Genomic DNA, 13,841 nt, shown 5'->3' on the forward strand with positions numbered 1-13,841 from the left:
TATATAGGATTTCCCATATAAGAATACAGATTGAGGAGTAAAGGAAGATAAAGTTCAGTTGGTTTTGATCAGGCAAAATCATACAAGAGTCTGAATGACAGGTTAAAGAGTATGAACTTGACCTAATTTGTAAACACACACAAATCAACAAAATTGCCCTGGCATTCCCATTTTAAAAAGTGGGACTTCCTACAGATTAAGTACAATGACTCTTTTGGGGGTATCAGCATATTATTTATTCCATTTGATCACATGGTATAGTGAATGAGTTCCTTTGCATTCCAAGAGAGAGAATTTCATTTCTTTTACCAGGGTTCATCAATTGACCAATCAAGGAAGAATGAGTCATGCTTGAGGACTCAGCATTGCATTGACTGGTGCATTTTGGGAGATACAGAGGTAGTATTTGACATCTAAAAAGTTTGCAATCTAGTTGGGGAGACAGTTCACATCCGTGAAACAAAAGCAAACAACATGAAATAGCAACAATTTAGTGCTAAAATGTGGGGGCTGGCAAGCCACTGACTTTTTATAAGCAGTCCATAAATCTATTTGCAAACCACAAGTAAACAGTATGCTAAGGACTGAATAAATTAAATGTCTTGAACAAACATGAATTATTATTTTCAAATGTCTATAGATGTGTTATTGATACAATAGAAATTCACTTAAAATGGTTGTTGAATTTGTAGTGGCTTTTTATCATTATGTATTTTAACCACCAGTGGATATTAGCACTATAATTATTTACACATGAGGTTCTTGGCATTTTTTTTTATCCTAAAAGGAGGTCTTCTCACTTGAAAATTTGAGAACCATTGATACAGATTGCAAAATGAGTGGGGGGAGGGTTGGACTACTTGGTCTCCAAGATCCTTTCCATTTCTAAATTCTATGATGAGAAGACCCTATGATTATAAGAGCCGTTGAAGTTTAGAGGAGAGAAAGGAAAATGATGTTGGGTGTAAGCATCATGGAAAGATTGGGACTTAAGCTGGATTATTAAGGATGGGTCACATGTGGAGAAGTTCAGAGGAGAAGTGAAAGCATTGCAGGTAAGGAGTTTCAGTCAGAACTACTGTGTTTTCTCCATATCTATCCCTTGTTCACCTATCAATTCTTTTTAAGCATCCTGAGGTTGCTGGCATTTCTGATGCTGAAACCCTTATACAGTGCCCGTAAGAAGAAGTTATTTCTGATTAGATCTAGCAGCAGTCTGTCCCCGTAGGTACATGGGATTAATGAGAGCGAAATCCTAGCCTCCTAGAAAGTCTGTGTTAATCCAAAGGAGTCACTTGGCTATTCCCGGTTTTGATTAGCAGCCTCCTGCAGTTCCATGCTTACTTTGAATGTTGTGCTCAAATGGTTAAGTGAATATAAAATGAGACCCCAAGAAAGCACAGGTTTTTCAATCTGGAGGTTTATAAAACAAGAAATCATTGGGGTTTGCAGTGGTCTCCACACCAAAACATAAATCAACCCCAATTTGTTTGAAATCCTGCCTCTAGAAAGTTGTATGCCTTGACAAACCTCGAAGCAAATTTGGTCCAGGTCTTGGATTTGTAATGAAACCTGATACAAAGCAAGCTTGGCTGGTTTGGGGTTTCCTTGTGAAATTTCCAAGCGTGCCTAGCACAATACCTGCTCTAATCACTTACTGACCAACAGCACTGAGTTTAGTATTACTAGAAGTATGGGGTGGGTTGCATCAGGTTCCTGCACATTATGGAAAAGAACTGATAGAACTGGGAATGTAAGTTTATTTTTCAATATTCTTCTAAATAGTGTGACTGCAGGGTTAGTGACAATGTACCTTTTTTTTTTTTTGCCTGGTGAATCTAGAGAATGCAGAATCACATTTGAAACACAAAATTCATTCAACTTTGAAGTTAAGGAAATGTCTCATTTGCAACTCTTTTCCAGTTAGTTTCTAAACACATCATGGCTTTCAGTGATCTCCCAGTCTCTCTTTCTCTGTCTCTGAGGGTCTGTCTCTGCATCTCTATCTTCATTCCTGTCTGTCTGTCTCTTGTCTGTCTGTCTCCATCTCTTTCTTATTGAACTTTCCTTTGTGATCTCTTAACTTATTTAATTTTCTCAGATATTGACTATTTGTTTAAGTCCTACATTGTCAAACTCTGGACTTGATGACTCCAGCAAAGTTTAATTGTCATCTAGATCACCCAGTTTTCAACAGAAGGTGATTTCCCTTTTCTCCAGTAGGAAGCGTGGGCTTACTTCTAGTTATGCACTGCAATTGGGAGAAGATTTACATACCTCAAGAGCCCTAGGAAATGAAGGCCTGGTTATCTATCATGGTTGGATATATTATTTTAGGATGATCCAATAGATTATCTGCAATTTACTACTCAGATGAATTTGCCATGGTTATTTAGTGAGACATCCATTTCTTTGCTTTTAATAGACTCATATACATACATACACACATATGTGTGTGTTGGCATGGGAGATTGCTTTTTGCATTTCTCTCTATTGTAAATGATGTTATTCAGATTATCTGGTTGGGATCAAATTGCCCCTTTCTATTGATTCTATAAGTATTAGGTACCTGGGTGGTTAATGCCTTCCCAACACCTAACCCACTTGACTGGGATTTTTCTTGGGGAGGCAAATAAAGTGCAGAGATGTGACAAGCTACTGCAACTACTGGAGGCAAATGCAAATCCTCCGAGTGGCAAGAAATCCTCACAGAGACATCTTCCCCTCAAAGTGAGTCAGCAGCCCCAAATGCAGGGTATTTCTGGGTCCTGCACTTGATGGATCTGGTGGTAAATCCCTTTTCTGATACTGACCAAACCTGGGCTGCCCAGGCAGCGGTTAAACCATCTATGTGCTAACCAGTCTGCCTGCTCTGTTCCTAAGGGGTCCTGACTGGGAAAAATTAAAACCAAACCTTAGACCTCTGTCAGACTGGGAGGAAAATTATATTTTTGAACTACTCTACAGTGTGGACAGGAAATGACCTCTCCACAAATACTGCTTCTTTAAAAACAAAAAAACAAACCCGAGCAGTTGTGCCTGAAGCTCTCCAGTCTCTCTCCGTCTTTCTCTTCCCCCCTCTCTCTTTCTCCCTCTGCCTCCCTCCCTCCCTCCCTCTCTTTCTCTCTCTCTCTCTCCGGAGCTTGTGCTCTCTCTCCCCTCTCTCCCTCTCCCTCCTCTCTCGTGCGCTCTCTCGCTCGCTCTCCCTCCTCTCTCCTGCTCTCTCTGCCTCTGCCTCTTGCTATAGAGAGAGGGCTCCCACAGCAGTTTCCAGTCAGTGTGTCTCTGTGGCTCTGTGTGTGTGTGTGTGTGTGCGCGTGTGTGTGCGCGCAGCTACTTTGTACTGGGAAGAACACACAGCCCATGTGCTCTGTATGGATGTTGGTGATACTCTCTATAGCTTGATTTCCTCCAAGCAGGCAAGATGTCCAGCACACCACATGACCCCTTCTATTCTTCTCCTTTCGGCCCATTTTATAGGAGGCACACACCGTACATGGTGCAGCCAGAGTACCGAATCTATGAGATGAACAAGAGGCTGCAGTCTCGCACAGAGGTAAGTGCCCCAACCTTCCTTCCCTGGCTAGGCATGCATGGTCAATGAGGGGCTTCAGGGGGGGGAATCCAGCCGAAGCGTCCCATCCCATTAACCAGCCTGGAGAGACCCTGGAATGCACTCCTCCCCGCCCCCGTTAATGCACGAGTTTCAGTGGGTGATCCCTCATTCTATTGCCGTGCACTGCAACTCTTGGAGCAGACCACAGTTGATGCTGAAATCTCGAAATAGAGCCCAGCAGCACTTCAGGTTGAATTCTCAAATCCCTCCCTCCATCTGAGCAAATGCTGCCTCTTTCTTCCTTTTTTTTTTCTTTTTAAAGTGGTTTGTTTTAAAGTGGTAGGGTGTCCGTCCTGCTGACATAGTCTGGGAGTATCTTGCAAGGTATTGGATGGTCATTTGCATGAGTTGAAATAATCTTTGTAAATTCCAGAAGCGGGTCTACCGGGAAACTACATTTGTTTTCTTGGGTTTGTTTTTTCAGTTACCCCCTCCCAAATGTAAAGGTAACCCCGGAAGAGCCCCAGGAGCACACTTTTGAAAAACTTGTCCTATGAGTCGTCCTTAAGGAACACATGTTCATCATAAAATATGCATATTTCTGTATTAATCGGAAAGCAGTTGCCTTTGGGAGGGGAAGTGATCAGTTCCTGACTTTATCGCACAGCTGACAGAGTACCTCCTAACGTGGACTGGTGTGAGGGGCTTTGTAGAAACTGTTCCTAATTTTTACACTCTTGGGATCTTTTCCCTTAAAGACCAGCAAGCTCTGGTGTAAGCACTTAAGTGAAGAGGAATAATAGAAATACTTGGGAGGACTTTGAAATGAAAAACTTAAAGCTTGCCTCCTGCAATTTAAATATTTAATGAAACCTTACTTTCTGGAGTGAAAGCATGCCTGCTAAATTAGGCTGCATTTGGGTCCATGTGCCTATGTTGACGCCAGGGCACATGCTTTGTATTGAAATATTTCCAAAGGGAGTTTAGTGGGGATGCCCTGACAACACTAGAAATATAAATCTTATAAAATTAATAGCCTTCTACGGATTGCAAATGTCCAGTGCATTTGTGTGGAGCTAGAGTGAATGATTTGGGGAAAATTTAAGATGAATCTGATTGTTGAAACACAAGTTTTGAAAAGAACTACTCAAGGTTTTTATAAAATAAAACACATGTATGAATTGTCAGCTAAGCCATGCAGAATTCATGACGTTTAATGTATATGATACAGCTAACAAGATGTGACCTGCTTTCTGATTGGCCAACTGCTGGCAAAGGACTGCTTTTTTAAAACTGTGTTATCACTGATGTTTTCCTTACATATTGCTCCATGAATGTTATATGCAATTCATAACATCACTAATATCCAAGAAGCAAATGCATCTACAAAAATAATAACTGTTTTGCATAGAGGGCACTAATTGCTGCCTGGGACTTACTTGTACATATGTCTTTATTTTGGGGCGGGGGAGGAGTTTGCTCCATTCAGAATCTAACAACTGGGTGTTAGAATTAAATTCCTACACAAACTATTGAAGAAAGTACAGCGCTTTTAAGAATTAGAAGGAAAGAAAATATCTTATGAATACATTGGTGAAAGTATTTGATTTGGGGGGTGGGGAGGAAGGCAGATAATAAGTGTAAGAGAAGAGATTTTTAGTTGTTGAAATGCAATCTGTGACTAGCAATGAGATTTAAAAGCAACTTACATGAACATTTCAGAAAGTTTCAGAGAAGTTATGCAAAGAGATTCCTTCCCATAACTCTCTTTCCTCTTTTGGGAACCAAGGCAGACTTCACTCTGGTATTTTGTATTCATTAGTTCTCTTTCAAACATTATATGGCCAGTTCTGAACTGCTAAACTAGGCATAGGTCCTTGCACTAGCTTTCATAAATTTCAGCAGGATACAGTGAAGTTGCTAGATTTGTTTTATATCCAAGGGAGGACTTTTGTATCTTGTTTCTTCAAAAATGTATTTTCTTTGGGGGTAGTCAAACTGTAGGAACTTCTAACTTTATTATTATTATTATTATTATTATTATTATGTATTTGGTTTAAAGTTTTATATTTCTTTTAAAGCCTAGAGTGCTTCTCCATTTAGAAAAAAAGTTTAAAAACACTTTAAACTTTGACATAGAATAGTTTCTTTAACGGTGTCCTAAAATTCAAGAGGTTTTGTTAGGTTTTTTTTTTTTTTACTTCTGTGTCCATAAAAGCAGGGGCTTGATCTGGCATATTTAATGAAAATAATACATCAAACTAAATCTTTCAAACTTTAAGACTCTTTTCACTCCTAATTAGAAATGTGAGGAAATTATCTAAATCAATTCACATGACAGCTTACATTTGTGCAATTATGTGTAATATAAAAGTAGAATCAAATCAGTATCTCTAGGATATTATCTTCAAACATGATTTTGGCATATCGTGTACTTGGAAAGTAAGAAAATTTCACATCAGGAGTAGCCTATGTGGTCACTGGTTTAAAGAATCAATGTGATGATAATACAGTACCAATGCATGTTTCTATTTTAAGGTTTATCAGCTGTTTTCCCCATCACAATAATGATGTATACAGTGCCAATTTTATTATGCTCATTTTACATATAGGGAAACTGAGGCAAGAAAGGTTAAGTTGCTTGCCTGTGGTCATAGAACAAAGCAATGGGTCAGCCTTCCAAAACAACTTTGCATTACACAGTAGATTTGTAACACAGGCTGTACAAAGTGTATATCCAATGAATTCAGTTATTTTAGCCAGTCCTTTGGATGAGATCAATACTCTTCCCTACCTTTTGCCTGCCCCACCCCCATCTCTTCTCCCCACCCACCTTCCTGAAGTGTATTGATACCCCTTGATTCTTTACACCCACACCAAGTTATTTAGGTAATTGTCTCTACTTTCAACTCTGGCTACATGAATCTGGGCTTGATCCAAATGGTTGTAGTTTGTTTATTTTGCACCATGTCAATGAAAAGTTCCTGTGTAGAAAATAAAGGGAGTTAAATGTTGTAGGAATTTCTTGGAAAAAATGTAAGTGTTTTTCTTTAGAAGGCTGAAAAGTGATAAATAAAGCATGATACTTATATACATTGAGAAAACCACACCCTGTGTCTAAATCTGACATCCAGGAAATTGTGTGAAGGCAGTAAAGGGGGTTGGTGGTGCATTCTTTCCTATTAAGCAAAACTAAACTCAACCAGAAACAGTTAGCAAAGTATGGTTACTTTCTTGGACAGTTTGACATATGCCAAAAAGGCTAGACTATGCCTTTAGCCTGTTTTGAAAGGCAGGGTGGAGTAGTGGAAAGTGCAGTTGTACCAGAGATTAGAAGATCTGGTGTCTATTTCCAGATCTGCCATTACTAATTATATGTATGACCTTGGGCAATTCACTTTACCTCTGCTGGGTCTCAGTTTACTCTTCTGTACAATGAATGAGTTGGATCAAATGATCTCCAAAATGCCTTCTAGTTCTAAGATTACTTTGAAAGCCTTGCATTTTATTTAGTACTCTACAATTTTGCTGATAATCCTTAGGCTACCCATAAGAGTAGTCTTGAAATGCTGGGTTAATAGTGGAGAAAGAAAAACAAAACAAAATAAAACAGAATAGAACTATGGGTAGGACTACATTAATTTAGCAAACATCATTTGTTACAACATGCAACATATTTTGCTAGGTGCTGAGAGAAAACTGTGCTAATAATAACAGCTGAAGTTGGATGGTAGATCATGGAAATTCATATCTAACACTTTAATTTTTTGATGGGTGTACGCCTTTTAGATGAGAGGAAGAGAGCTGTGATGGCAGTCTCTTTTCTGCTCTCCAATTTTCTCTCCTACTAAGTCCACCCCACAACCCCTACTACCAAATTTATCTTAGTAGATCAGGTAAATTTTAGAATTAGGTAATTTAATCATTGTGGAGAATAAAAGATTTGTACATGAATGCATTTTATCATCTCACCCTTTTCCTTTAAAGGACTGTAAAAATATTTTAGAGTATATTTTTAATGTTAGCAAAATACACTCTTTGTCGTTTGGAAGTGTGGTGGGTTTGTGTGTGTGTGTGTGTGTGGGGGGTTATCTAAATCAGATCAGAATTTCATAAAAATGTATTTAGTATTCAGATTCTTCTTGTGAGTTTTGCCTTACAATTGTGTGCTTGAACAACCCTGTAATGAAAGGAGGAAAAAGTGATCTTTTTCATTGGAACACTTCTGCTGAACTTTTTATTTCCAAAACACCCATTTTGACATCCAGATCACATTTTTGGAGAATCTTGATTTTTAAGTTTGTTTTGACTATACAGTTAACTATATGATCATAACATGAAAGGTCCTGGAATCAGGAAGAAAAGAAGAAAAATTAAGTGCTCCTAAATTTCTGTGTTTCATGGGAAAATGTTGATAAAGAAAATTGTAATTATTTGATTATATTACTTGGCTTGCATTTTAACATTAAATAAATAGTTATGTATGCATACATGTATACATATATACATACATAAATACATACATGTGTGTATGTATGTGTATCTATCTATCTGCATGTATGTACTTGAAACAAAACAAGGAAAAAAATAGAATAATGACCATTTTAAGTTGTTTGGATTGTTCAGTGGATTAAAGTTGACCAAGTGCTGATATTTAAAATGTTGTCATTTATTGAAGGTAACTTGGTGCTGTGTTGTCTCCATTTATTTCATTTGCTCATTCAGGTGGTCTGGTAATTTCTGTTTCCAAGAGGACTGGCTTCCTTTCCTTTTAGCAAGATCCTCTTTTAAAAGATGAAAGTTTTTTGTTTTGTTTTTAATGATGGCTGTTAGGGCCAAAATCATTACCAGACCTCACATATCTATTTCTCTTTCATTGATGCTTCGTGATAGTAACTTCTCTTTCATATTATTCCTCTCCTCCCTGTCCCCCACCCTCTCCAGGATTGAGTGAAAATTATGATTACAGTTCAGAACAAGTACACATAAGTAACATTGTGGTCTGATAAAGTTCTAGTTCCATGGAATTTAACATGAATGTTGGTACTGAACCAAATATTTTTGGTGACGTTAACATTTAATGTCTATTGTTTGGTTGTTTTCTCCCCAGCTTGTCATCAAAATTCCCTGTGAAAAAAAAATTCTTACTCCTGCAGCTCCATTTCTGTATGCTTTAGTCACAAGGATTCATGTTGGAACCTCCTATTTATTGTTGGAGCAGCCTGTTATCACTGATTTTATGTAGATAGAGTGTCGTTAAAATGAGTTTAGATGTTTAAGTTCGGAGGGGGAAAAAGAAAATGCTTTGAGATAACTTGTTTTGAGGAATTGAGGAAAAAATAATGTTGCTGTTTCCTTGAGGTACCCTAAAAATTTTCAATTTAATAAGAATTTTGGGAAGAAGAGGACTAGATCAAACCTATTTTGACAATGGTTAGCAGGAACCCAAAGGGCATTTTTCAAGGAGGGAGCTTCCAAACTCTCCTTTATATCAACATGGCCTTAGAGAAGAAATTGAAGGACGGCTGGACTGATTTTATTTTCCCTGAAGTTTTTTTTTTCTATTTTCTTCTGTGGGAGCTGTTTTTAATTAAAAATTGCTACAAACTAACAATTCTTAGGAGGCCAGGAAGGGAGGGGGGAGAATCAGTCAATTTGCTTTCAAGGCAGATTCTTATCAGCTCAGAATCAATGAAAGCTTAATTTTGGGAGGTAAGTGCATTATGATAAAAAAAAAATCAAACTGTATACATTTGGAGAATGTTTAGCTTTCTTTTGGGGTTTGAGATTACAAATCAAGTATGTGGAGAACAGGCTGTAAATCTCCTTTCATTACAATTGTCCTTACCAGTTTGTTTTTCGTGAAGAATATACAGAATGCCTTTTTTTTTGTTTTTTGAGCAAATAAACCAGCTTTGCAAATATTGCAATCTTGGGATTTCTTGAATGCATTTATTTGGTTGTGGATGGTACACTCTTAACTGTATCTCATCTAAAAAATAAAATCTTTCAGATTACTTAAGAGCCTTCATTTGTCATATTACCTGTACTCAGTTGAGTCAAACATATATCTCTCATTCAGGAACAGTGTCTATCATCTTGACCTTTGAAATTTTTGATTGGAGCAAAGACAACTTATTTTCAACAAAAACAAAACAAACAAACAAACAAAAAAACAAAACAAGGTTTTATATCATAGGTAGTCCAAAAGACTGTGATAGGAGCAGCAGTGATAATTCTGATTTTTGCTAGAGCATTTGACCAGCAGATATAATTATATTTGTCCAAGTCTGGCTGGTTAGAGCTGTATAGGATTTGGTACTAAGGATGCTAGAAAATTAGATTCCATCCCAGAAAGTCCAATGAGCTTTTCTCTGTGCTGCTGATCACATACAGCAAAGCTATCTAACTGGTCATCCAAATCAGGCAACTGTCTTCCAAATTCTTGAGTCACAAAGTAAATGAGAGAGTATAGATGGCACAATGTTAACCTATCCCTGCTATTAGAGAAACAATGGAAAGTACAATGCCCAACTATTCATGCATCAATATTTTCATTTTATGCAGTCATTGGTTTATAGCTAGACTAGACCTTAGAGTCCATCTAGTCCAAGGATTTAGTCACAAGGATTCATGTTGTAACCTCCTATTTATTGTTTTTATCTAGTCCAAGGGTTCTTAACCTGGATTTGATGATTTTAAGAAATACATCAATTTCAATATAATTGGTTTCATTTGTAAACTTATATATTTAATTTTGTACATCTTAAAACATTTTTCTGAGAAAGGCTTCATAAGCTTCCCCAGACTGTCAAAAAGGTCCAACAAAAATGATTGAGAACCCCTTATAAACTTTATCATTTTACTGATGAGGAAACTGAGGCCCAGAGTTTAAAGTAACTTTGCCCAAGGTCATAATGGTATATAGCAGAGCTGGGATGTAACCCAAGATTCTCTGACTCCAGAACCAGTGCTCCTTCCACTTTATATCTTCATCAAAACACATTATCACTGTTGTCGAGGTAAATTCTTTCTCCATGACAATCTGAAGTTTATAATGCACATGCACCTCTCTAAGGCTCATCATCCTCGTCTGTAAAGTAAGAGATTCACTTTTAGAGATGTCAGACATGTGGCCTATGGTATTCCTTAGTCCAGATGCAAATGTCATCATGGAATAAGTAAAATACAGTAGAACATAGATAATAGTAATATTTGTTTTCTAGGTCCTTATCTGGCCTGCAGGGATCCTTTTATAAAATTTAGTTATTCGGTTCATATCTGAATTTGACACCACTGTGATGATCTCTCAGTTCCCTCCCATCCCTAGTGAGTATTCTATGATTCTGAGCTAAAGGGCTGTGTGTACGCACATGTGTGTGTATAGATTGTTGATATGTGTGTACACTTGAATGTGTGTTTAAAGCCTGATTCAGTGTGTCACATCATCAATGGCTGATCTTCTCAGATAGGATAAATGGTTCTTTTCAGGAGTAGGGAAATATGTGAGCTGGAAGTTCTTTGAAGCTTTTTCTGTTTTAAGAACGGATATTTCCATTTGGGGTAATATTCCGTTGACTGTATCAGGTTGTGCAATTTACAGATTCAGATTTAATTGAGTTTGATTAGGAATTTTTTTCTTGGTGAGGCAATCGGGGTTAAGTGACTTGCCCAGAGTCACACAGCTAGTGAGTGTTATGTGTCTGAGGCTGGATTTGAACTCAGGTCCTCCTGAATCCAGGGCCGGTGCTCTATCCACTGTGCCACCTAGCTGTACCTGATTAGGAATTTTCAAAGAAGTAAATGGATTTTTTTTTTCACATCTTGAAAATCTATGTTAGATTCCTTACCCAAAGCTAGTCACCCTAAGTGTTGTCTTCTTCTGTCATTCACTGTCTTTTGTGACCGATGGCTGATTCTCTGAGTGTCCTCTGTATTAAAGACTGTGAGTCTAAAGTCTAAAGTTTAGTTTCAACAGAACATTCAGAGAACAACAAACATTTATTGAGCACCTACTATATGTAAAGCACTTTGTTATGTGCTTTGAAGTTAAAGATAAGAGGAAAAAACAATTTGTACTATTTCTCCTAGCCACTATTTACCTAGAAGCAGGACCTACTTTTTTTTTTTTTTGGCTAGGCAATGGGGTTAAGTGACTTGCCCAGGGTCACACAGCTAGTAAGTGTTGTGTGTCTGAGGCCGGATTTGAACTCAGGTCCTCCTGAATCCAGGGCCGGTGCTCTATCCACTGTGCTACCTAGCTGCCACCAGGACCTACTTCTTATTGGACCATAGGCTGTGATATGTCCATATTTTAAGGACCATCATCTGAGAGGGGAGAGAAGTTTATTCTTTGTTGCTCTGGGCAGGGGTAGGGAAAGGGCGGCCAGCCAGGCAAACGAGCATTTATTAAGTGTTTACTATGTGTTGGGATCCTAAACTGGCTAACTACTGAAGATACAGAGAAAGGCAAAAACAGTGGGTGCCCTTAAAGAACGCAGATTTTAATGGGGGACACAACATGCAGACAACTATATACATATAAAAATGTAGAAAGTAGAGGGAAAGAAATCTCAGATGAGAAAACATTAACAGTTAAGATGGGGGAGAACTGCCTGAAGAAGATGGGATTGGATCTGAGTCTTTGAAGGAAGCCAAGGACACTGAGAAGCAGAGGGGAGGAGGAGGAGCATGCCAGGAATGGGAGGCAGCTTTTGCAAAGGTGAGATGGGAGATGAAGTGTGTGTGTGTGTGTGTGTGTGTGTGTGTGTGTGTGTGTGTGTGTGTGACAGTAAGTAGGCCATTGTAACTGGATTGGGAAGTATATAGAAGAGTATAAAGTAGAAGAAGACTGGAGAGGTAGGAAGGGACCAGGTTACGAATGATTTTAAGTGCCAGAGGACTTTATAGTTGATCTTCAAGTAAAAGGGAGCCATTGGTTTTATTGGGTGGTGCGGAGTGACATGGTTGGATTGGTTAGGAAAGTTACTTTGGCAGATGTGGGGATAGATCGAAGTGGGGATAGAATTGAGGCAGGAAGCACAATTAGGGTACTGCAGTGGATTAGGAGAGAGATGATGAGTACCTATTTTAGGTGGTGTGTGTGTGAATGGAATGTTACATTTAGGAGAGATGTCGTGAAGGCAGAAATGACAAGATTTGGCAATGGATTCAGTATGTGGTGTGAGTGAGAGGGAGAGGTCAAGTTTGCAAGCCTGGGTAACTGGAACAATGGTGTGTTCAACAGTGATAGGAAAGTTTGGAAGAGGAGAGTGGATGGAAAAACCTACAGGACTTCCATTTTGAGATGTCCAAAAGGATGTGAGACTGGAGATCAGAAGAGAGACTTAGGTCGAATACATTAGTCTGGGAATCATCTGCACAGAGATACATGGGAGCTGCTGACATCACCGTGTAAGAAAATATAGATCAAGAAGAGATAAGGGCGCACAACAGAGCCTTGGGGGACACCCACAATTATTAGCTGTGACGTGGCTAAGTAAAGGAAACTGAGAACTAGGAGTCAGACAAGTATAAAGAGAACCAAGGGAGAGCAGAACTAGGAACAGCGAATTGATGTTGTGGGTAGGAAGATTATGGATAAATGTAAGGGGAAAAAAGTTTCTAGGAAATGGAGCTGTGCAAATTGGGCTGCTTTGCAAATTAATGAAGTGAATGAGCAGAAGGTAGGTGATCACTTGTTGAAGATGTTGTAGACAGGGTTCCTGCATGGGGTGAACCCAGGGTTTACCAGCACCCCACCTAGCTCAATGATTCTAAGTACCCCATACCAGCCTTTGCCCAGGGACTTATAAACATTTAGTTAACATTCTAGGCTGTAGAAGAAAATTTGTGGTAATTGTTTAGTTAATGTTTATCATAACTCTGAAAAGGGCAGGCAAAGGCACACACACATATATTTAATATTATACAGTATATGCGTATATATATATATATACACACACACATACATACATACATACATACATACATATATATATATATATATATGTATATATATACACACACATATGTATCGAAAACCTACTTTGTCAAAGGCAGTATTGATATGAGATTTTTGCCTGACAAAGTGGAATGTAGACTCTTAACATCTAGTTGGGGCAGCTAGGTGGCACAGTGGATAGAGTACTGTGACTAGAGTCATGAAGACCTGAGTTCAAATCTGGCCTTAGAAACTTACTGTGTGATCCTAGGCAAGTCACTTAACCCTGTTTACCTCAGTTTCTTCATCTGTAAAAAGAGCTGGAGAAGGAAATGGAAAACC

At 38.4% G+C, this 13,841-nt stretch overlaps 1 protein-coding gene across 11 annotated transcripts in view; it reads left to right on the plus strand.

Annotated features, from left to right (window-relative positions):
• The first annotated feature begins 3,006 nt into the window (after positions 1–3,006).
• LDB2 (LIM domain binding 2) overlaps positions 3,007–13,841 on the plus strand; it is a 406,998-nt gene continuing 396,163 nt past the window's right edge. For 3 of the 11 annotated variants that reach the window (XM_078148928.1, XM_020992776.2, XM_020992795.2), the window contains exon 1: positions 3,011–3,556. In XM_078148928.1, the coding sequence (XP_078005054.1) occupies positions 3,425–3,556 (132 nt within the window). In that variant the 5' untranslated portion in view covers positions 3,011–3,424. Of the gene's footprint in view, positions 3,557–13,841 lie in introns of all 11 variants that reach the window. The other 8 variants (XM_078148929.1, XM_078148930.1, XM_078148926.1 and 5 more) reach the window with 5 other exon arrangements.

This window comes from Phascolarctos cinereus, unplaced genomic scaffold (genome assembly GCF_003287225.1).
Source record: "Phascolarctos cinereus isolate Bilbo 61053 unplaced genomic scaffold, phaCin_HiC Scaffold_9;HRSCAF=440, whole genome shotgun sequence".
NCBI lineage: Eukaryota > Metazoa > Chordata > Mammalia > Diprotodontia > Phascolarctidae > Phascolarctos > Phascolarctos cinereus.